Genomic DNA, 21,054 nt, shown 5'->3' with positions numbered 1-21,054 from the left:
TTCTTTTCTTGTTGAGAATAGTTTTCACTATCCTGGGTTTTTGTTATTCCAAACGAATTTGCAAATTGCTCTTTCTAACTCTATGAAGAATTGAGTTGGAATTTTGATGGGGTTTGCATTGAATCTGTAGATTGCTTTCAGCAAGATGATCATTTTTACTAAATTAATCCTGCCAATCTATGAGCATGGGAGGTCTTTCCATCTTCTGAGATCTTTGATTTCTTTCTTCAGAGACTAGGGACTCCTGGGAGTTGAGCTTTCTCTGTGATTCTGTGATCCTGGGCGTTTCAGAGCTCCTGGTAGTTGGGCTCCCTCTGGGTGTTTTAGGAGTGGTTGCAGAGTCAGCACCCCAGGTTTGCCCTGGGTGCAGGTTCAAACTGGAAGGAACTGATGCCACTGGCCAGGTGGGGTTTCCTGCATTCCTGGGTCCCTGGGGGGGGGGGTCCCAGTTACTCCAGGTGTTGAGGCAGATGTTGACTCCTCACTTGTTATCCTGGGTATGTTATTGCACTTTGGATTCGAGCTTCCTCTGGGTGTTGTGAGACTGTGTGCAGAGTCAGTGCCCAAGGTCTGCTCAGGGCACAGATTCAGACCAGAAGGAACCCATGCCACTGGCCAGGTTGGGGGTCCTGTGTCCCTGGATCCCAGGGGGACCCAATTACTCCAGGTGTTGAGGCAGAGGTTGTGGCCTCTCCTGTGATCCTAGGTATGTTAGAGCATCTGGGAGTCAAGCTTCCTCTGGGTGTTATGGGACTGGATTAGGAGCCAGTGCCCAAGGTCTGCTCAGGGCGTAGGTTCAGACTGAAAGGAGCCCAACTGCTCTTAAAAAATAAGAATTCTTTTATGCAGCTACCAATAGTGCCTTCCCTTGGAACTCTCTCTAGTTTGATTTACAGTTGTCAAAGATTTAAACATGCTTAATAAAATGATCAAACCAACATCTTTGTCTTCAGTCATCATTTTCAGTATGGCTCCCAGTCCCAGTCATTTATGACTTGGCTTCCTGTCCACCAGGTGTGCCGAACACCTACACGCACACCCCATTTCTCTCCCTAGCACGCCCTGCCAGTGCTATGATTACCTTTGCTTTGCAAATGAAAAATCTGAAACACAAGAGAGTAACTGAGTTTCCTAAAGCACATAGTGAGCAAATGATGGGGATTCAGAACATTCACAAGGCTAAGCCTGTCCCTGGGGTGCCTCATCTTAATCCTGGCTACTACCAGTAACCAATGAGTTTGGTTGGGAAACCCATTAGGAATTTCTCACTCAGCTGGGATAATTTGCTGGTGGGGAGATCAAGCTGAGGCTGAAGCTGGAAATCTAGAGCTAGAGCTTTCTATTCCATGAGCACACTCACCTCCACACATACCTGTGGTGGAGCAAGCTCTCTGCAGAGATCAGAAGAACACTGTTCTTTGAATAGCTTTCAAAATATGTGGCCATGTTTGCTAGTGATTAGGCTCATAGTCTAAAGGTATTTATCTACTCCAGTGTACTGGTTTGAATGAGACTGTCCCTTATAGCTTATGTATTTGAACATTTGGTTCCTCATTGGTGATACTGTTTCTGGGAGGTTGAGGAGCTGTGGCCTTCATGGAGGAAGTATGTCACTGGAGGTAGGCTTGGAGAGTCAAAAGGCCTCTGCCATTTCCAGTTCATTCTCTCTGCTCCATGCTCCTGGTTCAAGATGTGAGCTCTCAGCTTGATGCTCCAGACACCATGTCTGCCTGCTGCCGTTCCTTCCTGCTGTGGTGGTGATGGGCCCTTATTCCTTTGTAAGCCCAGATCAACTCTTCCTTCTGTAAGTTGCCTTGGTCATGATGTTTCCTCATAGCAGTGAGAAAGGAACTGATACTGCAAGTCAAGTCTGCAGATAGGTCTCATGTGCTATGGCTCTATGACTTTGTAGGATGTTAAAGAGTGTAATTTTGTAACTTCATTACATTGTTTCTTTTTTTCCACTCTCTTTCCCTGTATTTATCTGTGTATGTATATTCCCTCACCTGGCTTCTTCTGAACTAACAATTACATGCCTATAATTCTATCCTTAGCAACATAATATCTAAGTTAAATGATCAACAGGCAGCAAGCTGCTCAGTAACCCTAAGAGAGAGCCAGTCTGGGGCCTGGGACAACCAGCAGCTTCTAGGTATGATGCTCTCTGGACCTAGAGCAGTTCCTGTCCAGGTAAAAACCAGCAGAGATAGAGAACAGCTGGGTACTGCAGCTCAGTCATTCCTGCCCAGTGGCTCATGTGATCAGTGCTCTCATGCTCCTCGCTTGTTATCCTGGGTGTGTTGGAGCACGTTGGAGTCGAGCTTCTTCTGGATGTTGTGGGACTGTGTGCAGAGTCAGTGCCCAAGGTCTGCTCAGGGCACAGATTCAGACCAGAAGGAACCCATGCCACTGGCCAGGTTGGGGGTCCTGTGTCCCTGGATTCCAGGGGGACCCAGTTACTCCAGGTGTTGAGGCAGATGTTGTGGCCTCTCCTGTGATCCTAAGCATGTTGGAGCACCTGGGAGTCAAGCTTCCTTAGCCTTCTCAGCAACGTCTCCCTCTGCCCTAGGCCAGGCTCCTGCCTTCGGGAGCCTCTTGCTGCGTCTTTTAGCTCCCTAGGTCCTCCCAGTAAATGCTCCCCTTGGATGTTCTGCAGACCCAGCCTGTGGTGCCACTTCCCAGATAACCACAAATGGCACAGATCTGTCTGTAGTGAGATTTGCCTTTACCTTTTTGAATATTTTACCTTGCCAGCATGTCTGTACCAGCTTGTCATACACTTCTACCATGGCATTTGTGTCAGTCTCATCAACAAAGATTCTAGAACTGATGGATGATGGTGAACAGCAATCTCTCTCTGCTGTTGAACCCAAGTGCAGGTGGAATGCTGCCCTCTTGGGGGTGTGCCAGCCCAATGTGACACTTAGGGGTCAGAATAAATGGAAGGGAGTCACCTCAAACTCTAAGGTGAAACGGAAAGTGCTCGTATGTCAGGTTTGGGGCTCACTGGGTATACTGAGGCAGGCGGCTATTAGGGTAAAAGATTTATTAAAAGAGCATTTATGTCATGGATACCCAGACAGACAGCAGCAGAATGAGTTCCTTATAACTTTCACAGGGTGGTAGATGGGAAGGAGATTGGAAGTTTCTTTATTTTGGTCTGTGTTGGCTGTGTGAGTGCTCAGTTAAATAATATTAGGTGATGGATGAATATCATTTCTGGTCAGCCATTAAGGGTGTCTCTGGGGCAGGCAGACAGGAATCTAAAGAAACCAGTCACTGTAACTCCGAAGATCAAATTATGGTAGTTCAACCAGAATGGCGGACTTGTGCAAAATGGCAGGGCTCTGGCTAATACCCATATTCTTCCTCACTATCAGGGCAGAAGGAGCCAGAGTGAGCACCACAGGAAGTGAGAGGAGCAGCCCAAGCAGGAGAGAGGAAGGGTGTGTGGGCTGAGATCTTCCTGTGATCTCATGTGCTGGAAGCCGCTGCTCTTCGGTTTGGTCTCCAGGTCAGGCTGGGAGCTGGGGAAGAGCAGCAGAGACGAGGAACTGGGAAGCTGGCTGGGAAGGTAGCCTGCTCCACGGAATGTGCGAATCGTCTTCACAGAATCAACATGCTGGAAGAGCGGCATTTAAAATCATCTATCTGACTCCACTGAGTCTCTTTGCTTTGTGACTCCCAACTGAGGATAATTAAACAGTTGGTAAGTAGTATTTGGGGGCTTCATGCATTAAGATTTCCTGACATTAACTAACTGAGACTAACAAGGGAATCACCTTCATCTTATAGATGTAAACTCACCAAAGGGATGACATTGTGTGTGTGTGTGTGTGTGTGTGTATGTGTGTGTGTATTTAGGTAATGCAGGAACTCTGAGAGCTGGATGAGGCAAATCCTCCACTCTGTGCACAGTCAGACTCTTTTAATCAAGTGAGGTAGGAACAAGACTTCTACCAGAGCTATGCTCCTATGATTTTGGAGGCATTTCAGCTCAGCAAGGGGAGATTGCAAGATTGTTTTTGCCTTTGGCAAATCCTTAGTGAGATCCAAGTTCCCCGTGCTAGAAACAAATCAACTAGAGGCACTGATGACGAGGGCTTAGGAAGGCCTCACCCCACCCTATTGCCTGGCATTTCCTTTGGAAATGGTGACTCTGGTTTGTGCTGGAGTGACATCTGGGCTTTTGCCAACCAGTCACAGCTCCACCTGCTGGCCTCCCAGCGCTTAGTGCAGTAGACTCTAGGCTCAAAGTCAGTGGTTTCATCTTGCCTCTTCAGTGTTTCTTTTTCCTTTGCAGGTTCCACTTGGGACTTTCGCTTCTCCAGACCCTCAGCTGATGGGTTATTTAGTAATTTTTTAAAAAAGAGTATAAATCTGTTAGATGGCTATTTCCACAAACACGTCATTCAATTCTTGTCCCCTCTGGATTAAAACTAGACCTATTGTGATCGAATCTTTGACTGCCCATGGGAGCCAGAGGTCTACGAGTGCCCATCGGAGCCAGAGGTCTACGCCAGAATAAACAGATTAGTTTCTATCTTGAGCGCTCTGTGGAGCTCTTCCCGGGTTGGCGGCAGGGGCACATCTGTTTGCACAAGCAGACACTCAGAGCCAGGGCTTATTTGGAGTGGCTGAGGAAAGGAAAGGGGATGGTAGACCTCTCAGGGTGGGCACAGCCACTATATACATCTGTCCATCCTGTATCCCCTTCTAGGGCTGACAAAATACCAGAGAAAACAAGGTTGGGAAGATTTATTTTGGCTCACGGTTTTAGGGGTCCACAGTCATGTGGCATTAGTGCTTGTGGGCTCATGCATAGTGAGGAGAAATGCCATGATAGAAAAGCAGGGCTGAGGAAAGCTGCTCACCCCACAGCAGGCAGGAAGCGGGAGGAGGAGAGGAGAGAGGGACAGGAACAAGACATCTTTCAAAGGTTTGCTCCTGTGACCCAATTTCTGCACAAGACCCCAGCTCTTAATTACCATCCAGTGTGAGCTCCATGGGTTAACCCATTGACCTCAGTGTCTTGGTGATGGATAGTGCTACCAGCTAAGAACAGCCTCGGTATATGAGCCCCTTTGGGACACTTCATGTTCAAGCTGTAACAGCTACAGGGTGAAGTGTCTTATCAGTATCATTTCCTCCTTCAAAAAAGAGATGGAAGTGTGCCCAGTTGTTCTCTCAAATGATAGAACTGAATTCTAAACTACTTCCCTGCTGACAATTTCCAGCCAAGTCCAGGCAGCATAGCCCAGCTTCTCATTTCATCTCCCTGCCCACTGAGAAGTTTGGATCCTCTAAGTAGCAGCCACTGGGAGTTTAAAGGAAGGCCGAATCCTTCTGCACTGGATGCTAAAGCTGAGGCGAGCTAAAGTCTTCCCTTGCTCTACCTATCAGCTTCCGGGGGGGGGGTTCACTCTGCAGTCAGTTTCCAGAGGCTGCTGCAGTCCTGTGCAAGGATTCCCCTACTTCCCACCACCTCACATATGGCCTGGTCATTCTCTAGGCAGAGCCAAGATGTGGCAATGTGTCAGTGAAGTGCAGAGTCCTGGGGGTGGGGGTGGGGGTGGGGGTGGGGCAGTGGTAGACATCTGTTGAGAAACACACACAATGGCAGATCACCAGCTGAGTTCCTGCCCAGACAACTTCTACACATTGCCTGCTGACGGGCCCAGCCCTGAGCCTGAGCCCTTGGAAAAGTTGATCCTTTAGGGATACTGGGCCATTAGTGGGCACTCCATCTTCTCCTGTGACCCAAGTCACTAAGTGATCCAGTGTAAGTGGACAAAGAATTTCCAAGATTGTGTCCTTCCTGCATTATTCAACAGCTACTGTGTGTCAGCACAAGGCTCTGCAATATGCAGTCTTTCATCCTTCTGTAGTATAGGAGCTAGTTCTTACCAACTTGTGTGTAGATGTGACTAAGGCAGAGGAGCAGAGATGTAATGGCTACGGTGATATCCAGATAACAAACATGGCTTTACTAATTCCATGAGATTTACGAGTAGATGGTTTATGATAGTTTCCAGACTGTACAAGTCAGTTCTAACACTGTGTTGCAGGAAATATTAAAAAGGAATGGCAAGTTGCTGTGCTACGCTGGGCACCGGTGGGGCACATGGCTCCAGTGAGGTGTTCTCATCTCTCTGGCCCAGAGCTCCCGAGACGTCTCCACCCAATTTGCCAAGTTCCCTTGGCAGGTTACTGCCATGCCAGTCCCATGCAATGACGCCCACCTTGCGGTTAGCAATCACAATTCCCAGTAACCCGGTAACTCTAGAAGCTTATAATTAATCAGTCAGATTTATATATCAATAAATTCTCAATTCACAAGATGCCCACATAATAATTTCAGAGCCAATTGATAATGATACAAGCACACAACTAGATTAGACAAGTTGCCTCAATTATTCTATCTCTATATGATATTCTAGCTACCTGTATTTAAAGCCACATGAAATCTGACTTGTTCTTCCTCCATCTTCCTCCTCTCCTCCCTGTGTCTCTCCCTGTCTCTACAACTCATAGCTCTGCTTCCCTTCCCCTGTCCAATCACAGGCTTCTTGTATTAATATTTAAATTAACAGGACAGGGAAAATCCTGCTACAATAACATCCATAAGGGACTTCCAGAAGTCTATGGCATAGAATGTCCAGGACATTTTACACAACTCTGATTGAGACTGTGAGAGAATATCAAGGATGAGATGTGTTGGACACTACTTTCTGTGAGTTGATATTGCACCCATTCTGGGGTCCCCAAATCACAGTCTTGCCATATATGTCAGGCTGGCCTTCAACTCATGATCCTTCTGCCTCCACCTCCTGTGTGCTGACACCACAAACCTGCACCACCAAATCTGGCTTTGGAGATTTCTTTTTAATCCTAGCAGTGTGGCGGAGAAGCTCAAGAGAACACCAGTTCATTACTAGATGTGAGGACACTGGGCTGTTTGCTGTCTGACCCCAGCAATGAGCCATGTGACCATGGCCGTTCCCCAGTCTAACAGGCACAGCAGATCTGTAATGTGCTTATAGGAACACTTTTTTCCCACTCTTCCCAGTGACTTTTGATCTCATCCTTTGACATATCTGTGGCAGGAGGTGTGAATCACCCTGGTAGCCTGCCTATGATGGAGCAAAACCAAGCATGTGTGCATTTACTCTTTGAAAGCATGAAGTTGGCATGGGGAGATGCGTCAGTCAGTAAGGTGCTTAAGGCAACAGCACAATGACCTGAGTTTAGACCCCCAGAGCCTACGTGAGCACATGTCTGTGATCCCAAAGCTGGGGAGGCCGAGGCAGGAGGATCCTCAGGGTTCACTAGACTGTCAGTTTAGCCTCTTTGGTGAACTCTCAAGCTGAGGGAACCTGTCTCAAAAGTAAGGTGCAGAGTGATTGAGGAAGATACCTGATATCCACCTCTGACCTCCACATATGTGCATTCATACACAGACACACATATAAACATTATATATATATATATATATATATATATATATACACACACACAACATATACATGTTTGCATACATACACACATATATATGCAAATACACACATATACACATAGACATATGCATATACATACACACATATACACACATATATGCATATACATACACACATGTACACACATATATACATATGCATATACACACATATATTATACATGCACATATACATATGCATATACATACAATGCATATGCACACATATATACATACACACATATACATACACATACATATGCAAATACATACATATACATATGCACACACACACATATATGTGTGTATACACACACAGACACACACACACACACGTATAGGTATCCATATTTCACATCCTCAGATCCAACCAACCACAGATTGAACAGATGCTGACTTAGTTGAACTCAACATGTATAAGCTTGTTAGGGTCATTATTCCCTAGACAATCCAGTGCTATGGCTATTGACACAGCTCCTTCTTGGCCTTAGGTATTCAAAGTCATCTTGAGATAAAGTCCATGAAGCTATGAGAGGATTTTGAAATTTTTGACACAGAAGGCTCTGACCCTGAGAGTAGGAAAGAGACAGTCAGCTGGGGTCCAGGGCGGTGTTCATTCAGAGGCCACCATCAGGATGATGGCTCATGACTGTGGATAACATTTAGTAAAGGTCCTGGCACAAGAGTTTAGAGCAGTTTGGGACAACTTGGCTTTGAGGGGTGTGCTGATGACTGAGACGTGTCTTAGGAATTACACTCACTCTAGCCACTGCTGTTACTCTCTGTGACAGCCAAGTCCAGGTGTCAACTTGACCAGATGGAGAGTACTAACCTGGTTGAGCGCTGCTTTGTGTCCATAAACAACTTTCAGAGGAAAAAGTGTATCAGCCTGAACACTGAAGGAGATGCTCTGGGTAGGGAATCTCTCTCTCTCTCTCTCTCTCTCTCTCTCTCTCTCTCTCTCTCTCTCTCTCTCTCTCTCTCTCTCACACACACACACACACAGCAGGGACACTGGTCTTGTGCTCAGAACTCCAGATTCTGTGCTCTCTGGGCTCTAGCCTTAAGCTGAGAGGGACATGCACTGGTTTCCCAAGTTTTGAAGGCTCAGGCACAAACAGCTAAGTACTAGTTTTCCAGGGGCTCCAGGTTGCACATGGCCTGTGGGGAACTCAACAGTCTTTCCTGTCCCATGGGTCTAGCCCATTATTTTCCATCCATGCATGAATCATCCAGATACCTTCTACAGAGATATTTGGTTCTCTCTGGAGAACTTCAATTGTAGCCCTGTATCTGAGATCCCTGTTGACTTCCAGAGCTGGCTGCAGATGCTGGCAGACCTGTCTCTCTCTGACCCTCTTAAGGTTGCTCTAATGGCTACAAACATCCCTCCTTTGCTGCTATTTGGAAGATGCACTCTGAGCCCTCCCCTTTCCATCATTTCTGGGTGCATGACTCCATCATGTTACTTCACTTCTGTGCTTTCCCATTTCAGCTTCCGTCACAACAGCATCAGCACCAGGTCCACTGCATTGGGCAATTTTCAAAGCCCGTTTCCTCCATCCCTGACCAAGGATCTGTGATGCTGGAGATGTAGTTTTTGTCTCCTTTCTTAAGAAAGGAAGGCAGGAAAGTTTGGTGACTGAACAGCATCACACAATTATAAAGCTGTGGGTGCAGGAGCAGCTGACAGGCTCCAGACTTGGTATAGTCACACAGTAGGGCATGGGAGAGGGCTAGGAAGTTAACAGACATGTTAAACTAGACTAAGCAGTTGGTGACAGGCAGAGTTGTAACAACTCAAGGTGCATCTGCAGTGCAGGTTCAACTCATGGTTTTGTCTTTTTTCAGTTTCTAGTAGTGCTGGGCATTGAACCTATGCCTCACACATGCCAAGCAAGCACTCCCCACCGAGCTATTTACCCTAACTCCATAGTTTATATTTTAACACCTTAAACATCAATTCACACTTGGAGAAAAGGCACTGAGCTCTTAAGATGATCTAAAACATCTTAAAATGTTAAATACATACTTGATTTATATGTGTTATATCGATGCAGCTGTGGTATTAAGAACATGTGCAGTGTTTAGAGCAAATTTATGGGTCAAGTGTCTGCCAGGTCTATTTAATCTTATACCCTGCCCTTCGTTGAAGTCCAGAGTCTCAGGAGTTGGCACCAATGCAGCACACTAGTGCTTGTTGGACAGCTACATAGTTCCCCCCCCCCTCGCCCCCGAACAGGCTTGGAATTCAATGTGAACTGATCAGTGAATTGGGATTACTTTGATATTTTATTTTGGGATCCTGTGCCACAAAATGACATGTGTAATGTTTACAATGGGTATGAGAAATTGAGATGTTTTTATTTCTACTGAGAATAAAGCTGTAGATAATATTCCAAACCAGCATCAAAAAAGCAGGGCAAACTTTTCTGTATATAAACTGTACATAAAACAAGGCACTATACATTTCTGGGGGGAGACATTAAGGTAGAAAGGTTGATTCTTCAGAGTTCACACTAGGAATACAAAGTCTTTGTTTGCCTTAGCACCGGAAGCAGAACTTAGCACAAGCCAGACCTAAGGCTGAAGGAGGCACTCCTGAGCACGGGGCAGACTGGTGTAGGCTTACCTCGACAGAAGCGACACGGTCCTCTACTTGGTAATATTGTTTTGACACCAAAGAAAACAGTTGCAAGTGAATGAATACATATTGCTTTGTTAAATACATACTTGATTTATATGTGTTTATATAAATATATATATATTTAGAATTCACAAACTATCAAAATAACACTTTATAAAGAGAATTGCTTTAAAAAAGGCAATGCTGAGCCAGACCAGAAGGGTAGGGCTGCAGCGGCCACTGAGGCAGCACTTGGCTGAGGGGAACGGAAGAGACACTTTTCTTTTCAGTTCACCTGAACTGTGGAAAAGAGCAATCAGAAGAGTTCTCCTATACATTTACAGAATGCTCAACTCTAGAACAAGCTGTAGGTTTTGAAAAACTCTGATTCAAAAATACTTTCTTCTTTGACAGAAAAACTACTAGTCCAAATATATATCTCCATTCATTTCCTGGTCTAGTGGCAGCGACTTCTCTGTGGCCCCGTCATCTACCCCTCAGAATAGGCCCTTTGATTTCTTCAAGTTCACTTGCTTCCATGTGGGCAGTGCGTTGAATTCATCTCTGGACATGTCGAGTGCAAACTAGAAGAGATGGAAAAACACCCAGTGAGTGACTGAGAAAAAGGATGCTCTCCCAGTGTGTCGTCACCATCCCACACGAGGGTCACTCACCTCGAAGTCTTCATCTGTGAGATAAATCTCAAGCTTTAGAGGGTCTACCCCCTCTGGGAGTGGCCTGGCAAGCAGATCTGCCAGTGGATAGATGGTTTTACAGAGCTTGGCTAATACATCTTCCACCAAGGTGATCTGGTTGGAAACTTCAGTGTCCTGGAGACGGAGCAGAGTACATTTGAGCAGACAAGTGCTATCACTGGAGCATACACAGACTCCCAGCTCTGCCCTACCTACGGCCTGGGGAGGTCTGAGTAAGGCGTCACTCCACTGTGGAGTGGGGGCTCTGGATGCCCAGGAATTACCTCCTACCCTTCATAGCTTTTCTCCTGTACGAAATCAAGCCTGTTTCTGAACTACTTCCAGAAGTAAATGAATGAATGTTTAGGGACTCAGATTACCCATGAATGGACAACAGAGAAAGATTATTGGACCTGAAATCAAATCATTAGATGCTTCCACATAGTGGAGTTGGTTTGAACATATTTTAAAGTAATTACTTTCAGAAGAAACCATGCCCTCTCCCCTTCCCCTGGGACCCATTTCTTAATCCACAAACAAGGTAAGGGTGAGGGTGAAGCTGAGTAGGGGAGTCTGTGCCTAGAATGCATAAGGCCCTGGGTTATGCACACACACAATCACAGACAGACAGACAGACAGACAGACACGCACACAGTAGGGGGAGAGATGTTCTGGGAAAACCATCTTCATCCCTTATACTTGGGTCTGGGAAGTGCTGCTTCCCTTTGGGCAGTTGGATGGTGTGTGAAAGAGTTCAAGTTCAAGCTATGGGGATGAATGTCAGGGAGAAGCAGGTGTGGTGCTGAGCCCATTCGTGAATCACCCCTCACTTGGTGGCTCAGAGATTCGAGGCAAGTATTGTATGCCTCAGCTCCTACACTGGTACAATGGAGACAATAGTAAGATGAGCACTGATGTACTGTCCTGGTAATTAACTGAGAAATCAGATGTGCTGTGCCTTGTCAGTGAGCCTTAATGCTGAGTTTGCTCACCATCATGCACTGTTCCCCCATCTCCTGCCATGCCGATGAGCAACAATAAATGCAGAGATACCAGAGCAACCTCTGTCTTGGGCTTAGACTGAATAAGGCAGCTGCAATGCCTGTAGTCCTTGGAGCCCCAAGCTCACCATTTCTGTGATTTCAGCAATGTCTTCTCTGTGTTCCCAGCTGGGAAACATGTTGGTGAATGTCAGGGGCTCTAGCCCAGCATGAATAAGGTAAGACTTGGGGGGTGGCCTTTTGAGATTCTTTCCTGTGGGGACACAGAATGCACATGTCAGTGGACCCAAGGAGTCTGTCCTGCTTTTTCTCAGGCTCTTCCCATTTTCCTTCAGAACTCTTGACTTCCATGTTTAGAATGCGGATCACAAAATACTCAAAGCAACACACGGGTGCTGTTTATCTGAAAGGTTACTACCCCCCCCCCTGAACCTGGCAAAACGTTTCTGAACATTTTGGGGGGACAGAAGGCTGTCTGGAAACTCCCACCAGGTATGTCTGCTTCCCTTTCATTTGCTTGGAGGACAAGTTTCGAGAGCAGGTGACGGGCAATGGCAGCATCTTCCAGGTACCATGAGCATTTGGTGGGATTTGGAAGGCTGTTCACAAAGAGCTTTTCATGGCAAGAGTCAACTACAAACACACCGGGGCATTAAGAGAGCCAGTAAACTATCAGCACGTAGACAAAGCATTAGTTATGGGCATCCATGTTCTGTAAAAGGTCAGATTCTATGTGGATGCTAGGTAAGAAACTATGTTTCGGTTGCTGTTATCATTGGATATGATACCAAAAGAAAGGCTGGCGTTGGATTTTAGCCAGTTTGGGCCCAATGCTGGCACTGCCTGAAGAAAGAATGGTGCCATGGAGGTCACTTAGCCACTTACTCCCATGTTCAGAGTGGTGGCTGTGCAGGTGGTTCCACAATATACCTGTGGGTGGCCCTGCAGTTTGAAAGGGAAATATGGACTCTCCTTTGTTCTAGTAGCAGAGAATGTACTGATCCTAAGATTGTCAAGCCTCCAGCAGTTTAAGGGGGAGTGCTGGAGCCTTCTCAAGGTTGCAGGCATCTCAGAAAGGACATGGCTAGGCCTGTGGGGGCTTCCCACCCCTTTCTCTTGCCCTTACCTCGGCAATACTGCAGGACCGTCTCCATGGCACTCTTCCGGTCTGAGGCCCAGCGAATGCGGGCAGAGCCGGTTATCTTGTTTTCGGTGGGCCACCAGCCTTGCCAGAGGTACACCTCGTGATGGTTGTCAACAAGGAAGAGAGCTGTGAGGTAAGAGCAGAACGAGGCCATGAGGGACTCCTTCACTGCTCAGCAGAAGCCCTGCTGCTCTGCCAGCTGTGCACACAGTCCTCTCGCCAAGGTTCAGACTGATGGGTCAGCCGTCTCTGCACACTCATCCCTGAGCTTAAACTCTGAAGGTCCATAACCGTGTGAGGAGGTGACCCAAGAAAGGCCTCTTGGCTTCCCTTCCTTGCCCAGCTCACCCACAGATTGCTGGTGGCCTTTTCAAATGTTCAGGGCTCCGTTGTTAGCCACCTCTGGTCTCCAAAGAGCTCACATCTGGCTTGGCCTCCACCCTCACGATGGCCTGAGCACTGATGGTTCTTTTACAGGGACGTGAACTTTGAACAGAATCTTCCTGGCTCTTCTTCCTTGTCTTTAAGCCTCCGTCTGACTCTTGCTTTGTGGCAAATGCTATCCAACTTGTCATCTCAGTGGCCCCAAGGTCCCTCTTGATGTGTATTTTGGAATTGCTTTAAAAGTCAGTGGTTGTTAATGAGTCCAGGAATGCAAGGGCAGAGAGTAGCCTTCTCTTTTAGATACTCGAGGCTGCTGCCCACAGTGTGCCCATAGTATGATGTACGCATCTGCCAAGGTCTGAGCTAGTGGTAGGGCAACTAGTGTAAAATAAGGCTCAAGGCTCTGGACAACTATGAGCTCATGGACTTGATTGGCAGGAAAATGGGAGGGTCTACAGAACTCATTTCCTTTGTATAGGTTTGAGTATTAAGGTATGGCTTGGTGGGAACACTTCTGATCTTGGAATTGGGAGACCAACTCTGCAACCTTAGCTCTGCTGAGAGCTTGCCCATGTCCCTTTCCTTAGCCTTTGCTTAGCCTTTCAGGATCCTTTGTAGCTGTAGTGGCCACATGACATCTCTGGCCAATGAGATAAAGCAGAAACATTTACTGGCGCTAGAAGGTTGAAAGAAACTGCCCCTTTCCTGTTTCCTCAGTTTTGAATATAAACATGCGAGCTGGAGTAAGGGCAGCTCACAAGGGGCCATGAAGCAAAAAGTTGGAGGGGAAGGCAGGGAGAATGGTAAGGACATCACGTGGTGCTGTCAACTGGCTCTTGGATGGAGGAAGTAACTGAGCTCAGTTCCTGATACAGTTACGTGGCTGATTTTCTTGTTTTCTTTTGTGGTGGGTGGATAAAAAGAGAAGCCCTAAGCAAGTCTGCTAGTGGTATGCTTGGCAGATAGGAACTGCTTACAACGAAAGAGAAAGAAAGGCTTCCCCGAAGCAACCACGCCCCCTGCAGGGCGTACCTGGCTGCGGCGCACTGTACAGATCCTCCTGCAGGAAAGGCATGGAGCTGACGGCAGAGGGCGCTTGTGCGGGGTACACAAACTCTGTCGCAGAGAAGTCTCCGGAGGAGCTGCTGAGGATGAACAGGCGGGGCGCGAAGTTAAAACTTCCAGGATCTTCCAAAGAAAAGAGAACAAGGCTAAGGATACCATATGGACCAACTTCCAGATGGGCTTAAGGTAAAACATGAAACAACTCAAAGAACTGGAGGGAAATCAGCAGGATTTGGTTTATATATCCTCATTATAGGAAGTCTATTTTAGTTATTTTTGCAGTGTTGGGTATCAGACACAGGTTTCCACCATGCTAGGCAAGTACTCTACCAATGAGCAGTGACTAAAACACTCCTCTCTCTCTCTCTCTCTCTCTCTCTCTCTCTCTCTCTCTCTCTCTCTCTCTGCACAAAAGACAGATACACACACACACACACACACACAGTAAGCATAAAAGATCACCCCAGCTCTCCAATCTACTCAATCAGAGACAGTGTTTTCCTGGGGTACTGTGCTCGGTTTATGAGTGTTGGGGAATGTTCCCTTTTGATAATTTCTGCTAAGAAAGAAAGTTGGCCCAGTGTTCTGGGGGACAATGGTTGATAGAGGAGTCTCACGTCTAGAAATCCACCTTAATTATGGACAAATAATTAATTTTGAGGGTATGCTAACCACACTATTGTATAATAGAGAAAATATTGGCCATTGCTCCCCAGCTGTGGAGGAAGTGTAGGTAGAGTGGAATATATCACAATGTACTATAGTCACTAAAATCTCAGTGGCAGCAAGGGGACACTGAGGCAATATAGGGAGGCTTACAGGACAGTTACCCTGATTGCCTTTTTACTGAGAAGTGGGTGGAAAACACGGAATACATAGGTTCTGGTTGTCTCTGCGACCTGCGAGTTGCTGAACAGCTAATGCTCAACAGAGATGATTAACAGAAGAAAGTTTGTTTTGCGACTTTTATGATTATAATGATGTAGGGGTTTTTGTTTGTTTGTTTGGTTGGTTGGTTTTTCGAGACAGGGTTTCTCTGTGTAGCCTGGCTGTTCTGGAACTCACTTTGTAGACCAGGCTGGCCTCGAACTCAGAAATCCGCCTGCCTCTGCCACCCGAGTGTTGGGATTAAAGGCGTGCACCACCACCACCCAGCTAATGATGTATATTTTAAGGAAAGAGAAGGCCCTGAACGTCACTCTGGTGAACAAGGACTGCTATCCTGAAGTCAATGTATGAAATAAAGGAGTTTGGTATTTAGATTTGGGTCCCATCCCTAAGATATCTCAATCTTACAAAATTCAGAAAGGCTTCCTGTTTCTGGACAGGGCTCCCCACTTTGCCCTCACACACCCCACCGACTAGTCTGACCTCTGGTGCACTCCACACCTCTTCCTTTTTGCTTCCTTACCCCTTGATCTCTGTGACATCCCCTATTCTGGGTCTTGTATGCTTGGTCTTTGCCTGTTGCCTTGTAAATGGCAACAAATGCTTATAAATTAACTCCCAGGCCATGGACATAAAGTCCCCAAGTCATGCCTACACTCTACACACACATCTTACTCTTTCCTTTGTAATGACTATTTCCCTTTTCTCATAGGGATCTGAAAGCCTGAGATCTGAATGAAGGAGTTCCACAATTCTTTTTCTGCCTGCCGCCTTTCAGCAGACGGCCACACCACTCAACAATGGCCTCTGCTGTGCAGCTTTGAGTTCCAGGTTCCAAGTCTACAGCTGATGGTAACTCCTCACATTCTCATGTCTCATTAACATCTCTCAGTAGGCACTGAGTATTAGCCACTGCCTTCAAAGTCTCCCCATCCTACCCTGACTTCAAGAACTGGGTGTCTTTATATGGCTCAGAGCTTGCTGTCCAAACCCTCCTGATCTGGTGGAGACACACTTTCTCCTTAGGGTTCCCATTACTTCCTTTACTGTAGATAATGGCCAAACCCAACAGCTTGTCATGTTCTTGCTTAGCTCAGACTTCCTTCCTTTTTCTGTCAAGTCATCCCAGCCTAGAGGTACTGTGCAAGCCCCGTCTTCCCACAGGGCTGTGCATGACTGTCCTGGTGGGGATGAGCCTCTCTTTTCCATGCTCACGCTCTTTAATAACACAGCATTTTTATTCACAAGAAAATAAGTCATCTACAGAGTGTGGCTTAGTTTCCTTTTTAGATGACGTTCTCTGGAGACCTACCCTTGTCTTTATTCACTGTGTGCTGTACACAGCATATGCTCAGTAAATTTTTATAGTTGTGTGTACAGGAGGCAGGGTGTATGTGGTAGACATGCACATGTGAATGCATTCGTGAAGAGCCAGAGCTACCCAGTTAGACTGGAGATAAAGTCCCAGGAGCTCTCCTGCTCTTCTCTCTAGGTTCTAAGATTTCAAGGGTGCACCACTGTACTGGCTAGTTTTGTGTGTCAACTTGACACAGGCTGGAGTTATCACAGAGAAAGGAGCTTCAGTTGGAGAAATGCCTCCACGAGATCCAGCTGTAAGGCATTTTCTCAATTACTGATCAAGGGGGAAAGGCCCCTTGTGGGTGGGACCACCCCTGGGCTGGAAGTCTTGGGTTCTATAAGAGAGCAGGCTAAGCAAGCCAGTAAGGAACATCCCTCCATGGCTTCTGCATCAGCTCCTGCTTCCTGACCTGCTTGAGTTCCAGTCCTGACCTCCTTTGGTGATGAACAGCAATGTGGAAGTGTAAGCCGAATAAACCCTTTCCTCCCCAGCTTGCTTCTTGGTCATGATGTTCGTGCAGGAATAGAAACCCTGACTAAGACAGCCACCATACCCAACAGTTTTACACGTGTTCTGGGGAATCGACTTGGGTCTTCATGCTTTCATGGCAAATCGTTTCCTGGGGGAATCATGCCCAAACCTCAATAAATGTCTCGTGAGCAAATCCATGGGTGAGCTGAGAGGATGGACGCTGAGGACTGTAGCGTTAGTTACCTTGAAGCATGCAGTCATAGGCCTTCCTGTCCCTCCTCCCCAGAGCGTCCCAGAATCCCAGGGGCTCGGATCCTTCGTCACACTCATGTATTGTCACGTTGCTGCTGCTGTGCAAACCTGCTTCCAGGGGACATCTGCGTGGGGAGACATGATGGAGGTTTATGGAAGCCTGGGGAGTGTCTGCAGGGCACTTATTCCAGACTAAATCCACAGATGACTTCACTCTAACTAAAGAAAGCAATTCTCACTGTTGAACAAAAAGTATTCTGTACAAGTTCCCCCAGCATCTGTACTGGAGGAAGAGGGGCCAGTATGCTCCAGGGAAGGAGATAGAGTTATGTATGTTATGAAGACAACGCTCACTTCTATATCTAACACACGGTGTCTCTCCTAATTGTTCTCTGCTGCTAGAACATAAACTGCATGAGGAGAAAGACAGATGAATTTGTTCACTGATGACTGTCTGGTCCCTTCTTTGGCACCAAGTAGTTGTTCAGTAAGTGTTTACCAAATGAATAAATGAATGAATTCATTGTCAGTTTGCCTTTTTCTTAATGGACCAAGTAAAAAGCTGTTTGGGGGCATGAATGCTATTGGATCCCTCATGCAGCATCTCTTAAACTTTACTCACTTCCACCATCCACAGAAGGATGTTCTGAGAGTCCAGTTTTATCTGCCTGCCTACTGGAAGGTCACTTGTCTTCCTTCTCTTTGCCCTTATGACCCAGCACTGTCCTTCATAGGAGTAGGGAGGAAAGCGGATCCCACTGTTCCACTTCAATGCCCACAGAAAGGGCTGACTCAAGTTGCCCTTTGCTGGTGTGATGGAACACTCCATTTTAAGGAAGGAACCTAGCCGTTCTCAAGAAATTGAGGCTACCCAGGCTGCTGGTAAGAGCAGAGACACAGTGGCAGATCCCCCCACCCCCACCCCCCACCCCCGCTATGCTGCTACTTCTGAGGCCCTTCCATCAGGAAGACCCCAGGAGAAAAACCAAGCAGTGTGGTCCCCAGGATTGCTGGCCTGGGGTCTGAGAACTCACTGCCATCTGCTGACCTGAAGCTGGGCTCCCTGCTTTCTAAAGATAGGACATGTTATACTCCTCAGTTTCCCCTTCCCCTCCTCCTCCTCCTCTTCCTCCTCTTCCTCCTCCTCTTCCTCCTTCTTCTTTTTTTCCAGACAGGGTTTTTCTATATAGCCCTGGCTGTCCTGGAACTCACTCTATAGACCAGGCTGTCCTTGAACTCAGAAATATGCCTGCCTCTGCCTCCTAAGTGCTGGGATTAAAGGCATGCACCAGCACTACCGGAACCTCAGTTTTTTCTTTACTTTTGCCCTCTCTGCCATTCCAATATTACACACACTGAGACTCCTACAAGACACCTGCACAGGCTTATTTAACAGCATAGGCTGCAAGCAGAATGCTCAGAAGCAAGGAGCACTTACAGAAAGAAGCCAAAGTGTGACTATGCTTGCTGGGGACATCTGCCTTATTGTTGCTGTCTTTTCATATAGTATATGAAATTTTACTAAGTAACCCAGGCTGGCCCTAAACTCTTGGGTTAGTCTGTCCCTCTTCCCTTAGCCTACTAGGAAGCTGGGGCTGCAAGGACCCACAACAGTGCCTGGCTCAATGATGCTTTTTACAGAGGCAGGTATGTCCTCAGAAAGCTGGAAAAACCTGCAGATTGGAGGCTTCCGTGGAGCTGCATATCCTCTAGACTTAGGTCAGCCCTGGCTGTAGCTCCAAAGGTCCCTGGAGTCACTTTAAATATATGGAGACCCCCTTGTTGGGGTCCTGCCCTGCCTCTGCCTGCCTGCATCCCTCTGGGATCTGCTTGGTGCAGAGCGACACTCACTCTTCCTTGATCTTATTTGCTGCAGTCCTTCCAACCTCCTTCGTATGACCTTGAGCTTTGCATCCGTGCCACAGGTAGATGAGGGCCTTGTTTATATTCAGAACGACCATGGAAGTCCTGGACCTCAGGCTGCTGCAATGACAGGCCACTTCTAGCAAGTTCCCTTCCATGGGCACCTCTCCTCGCACACAATACAGTCTCCATTCACCTGCAGGGACAGCAGCGGACAGAGCTATGAGGGAGCAAGCCCAGGAGGAGTGGCCCTTTGGGTGCCCTGTGTGCTGTCAAAGACATACGTTGTAGGGATTGCAGGACCAGAGGCTGAAAACATGCTGAGCATGGACAGCAGTGGTCTAGAGTTATAAACAGGTTGCCAAAAGTACACATGGCAGGAAAAAAAATTCCAAGATTTACATTAAATAACTAAAACTAAAGAGAAAAATACTAAGGATTTAGTGATAGGGTGCTTGCCAGTGAAATTATTATTATAGAAAATCCACTGGTTTTTAATTTTCATGAACAGTGTAGTTACTGAGAATTCATTTCAAGGTCTCCCACAAAAAAGGGCAGATCAGGAAATAAGCGGTATGCAGGGTGGGAGTCCCCATGATGCTGTATCGGGCCAGCATCAGGCAGCTTTCAGTGGGAAAGACACAGCTATATGAGCTTAGACTTACCTTAAGGTTTTCAATTATATATAAATGTAATTATAAAATATATTTTAATTATAAATATATACTTTAAAATTAATATGTATGAAAGTGTACACATGAGTGCAGTACTTGTGGCTGCCAGAGGGGGCGACAGATCCCCCTGAAACTGGAGTTCTATGTAGTTGTGAACTGCCAGATTACCGTGGGTTCTCTATAAGCTCAGTGTGTGTTCTTAGCTGCCTGAGCCATCTCTGCAACCCCTAGACTTACTGTAAAGATCTCCTTCCAAAATACCTCCACGGAAAAGAGACAAACACGGACTTGTAGCACTAGAAAGTCACTTACTTTGCACGTTTTCTTCTTCCTCTTCCCTCCGTCCGGAGTGCACCACCATACCCCCTTGGAAACACTGAAGGAAGCAGGGTGGCTCCTTTCCCTGCAGGACCTGGACCTTTAAATTTAAACATGGAAAACCAGGTCAGACAAAGGGGCTGTCAAGGGCATGAGAATAATACTTGCCTGTTTCAGGGAATCTGGGCACCACCATCTGGACACACAGACTATCCCACTGCCTCCTGAAGCTAAGCAGGATTAAAAGTGTAATGCATAGGGCTTCTTTCAAAGTATTTCCCAAGATGTGTTTTCCCGTAATATGAAAGTGGAGAAGCTATCCTCGGCTACCTCGTGCACCCCCTTTCGCTGACCACTGTGTTTCTGTCATGGAATATTCTTCAGAGACACTTAACTTTTGCATTTTCATGATAGTTTATGTACAGCTATAATGTGACAGATTGAATGTGTTTAACAAGGTCCACCTCTCAGAAGAGCTGCTGACTTAATGAGTCTGGAGGGATGCCCTTGCTGTAGCATCTGTGGTAGGCTAGGTCTTAAATGCCTTTCAGGACCATCCCCTCAAGGCTCAGCTTCCCCAGGCTGCACACTCAGAGGCTGTGATATCCACGAGGTGGGTAGGGCCTTGTGGGGAGTCCTTAGGTCACTGAGAGTATGTCCTTGAGGGGGATGAGACCTTTGCCTCTCCCTTTCCATCTCTTTTGATTTCTGGAAATGAGCCAAGCGGTTTCACTCTTAAGATGCATTTCTGCCATGAGTTACTGCCTCCCTACAAGCCTAAAGCCAACATGGCCAAACAACTGTACCAGAGAACCAAA

At 46.7% G+C, this 21,054-nt stretch overlaps 1 protein-coding gene across 16 annotated transcripts in view; it reads right to left on the bottom strand.

The window, feature by feature from the left end:
* Positions 1-9,754: 9,754 nt before the first annotated feature.
* Positions 9,755-21,054, bottom strand: part of Svil (supervillin) — a 207,326-nt gene continuing 196,026 nt past the window's right edge. For 8 of the 16 annotated variants that reach the window (XM_029472009.2, XM_085833544.1, XM_085833552.1 and 5 more), the window contains 8 exons: positions 20,231-20,336; positions 19,233-19,440; positions 17,373-17,506; positions 14,378-14,533; positions 12,944-13,087; positions 11,946-12,070; positions 10,796-10,951; positions 9,755-10,705 (listed from right to left, as the gene is read on the bottom strand). In XM_029472009.2, the coding sequence (XP_029327869.1) occupies positions 10,619-10,705; positions 10,796-10,951; positions 11,946-12,070; positions 12,944-13,087; positions 14,378-14,533; positions 17,373-17,506; positions 19,233-19,440; positions 20,231-20,336 (1,116 nt within the window). In that variant the 3' untranslated portion in view covers positions 9,755-10,618. The remainder of the gene's footprint in view (positions 10,706-10,795; positions 10,952-11,945; positions 12,071-12,943; positions 13,088-14,377; positions 14,534-17,372; positions 17,507-19,232; positions 19,441-20,230; positions 20,337-21,054) is intronic. The other 8 variants (XM_085833545.1, XM_085833547.1, XM_085833548.1 and 5 more) reach the window with 2 other exon arrangements.

Source organism: Mus caroli, unplaced genomic scaffold (assembly GCF_978045245.1).
Source record: "Mus caroli unplaced genomic scaffold, Mus_caroli_1 scaffold_19, whole genome shotgun sequence".
NCBI lineage: Eukaryota > Metazoa > Chordata > Mammalia > Rodentia > Muridae > Mus > Mus caroli.
Note: the sequence above shows the minus strand (reverse complement) of the source record. Positions and strands in the feature narration are given on the sequence as shown.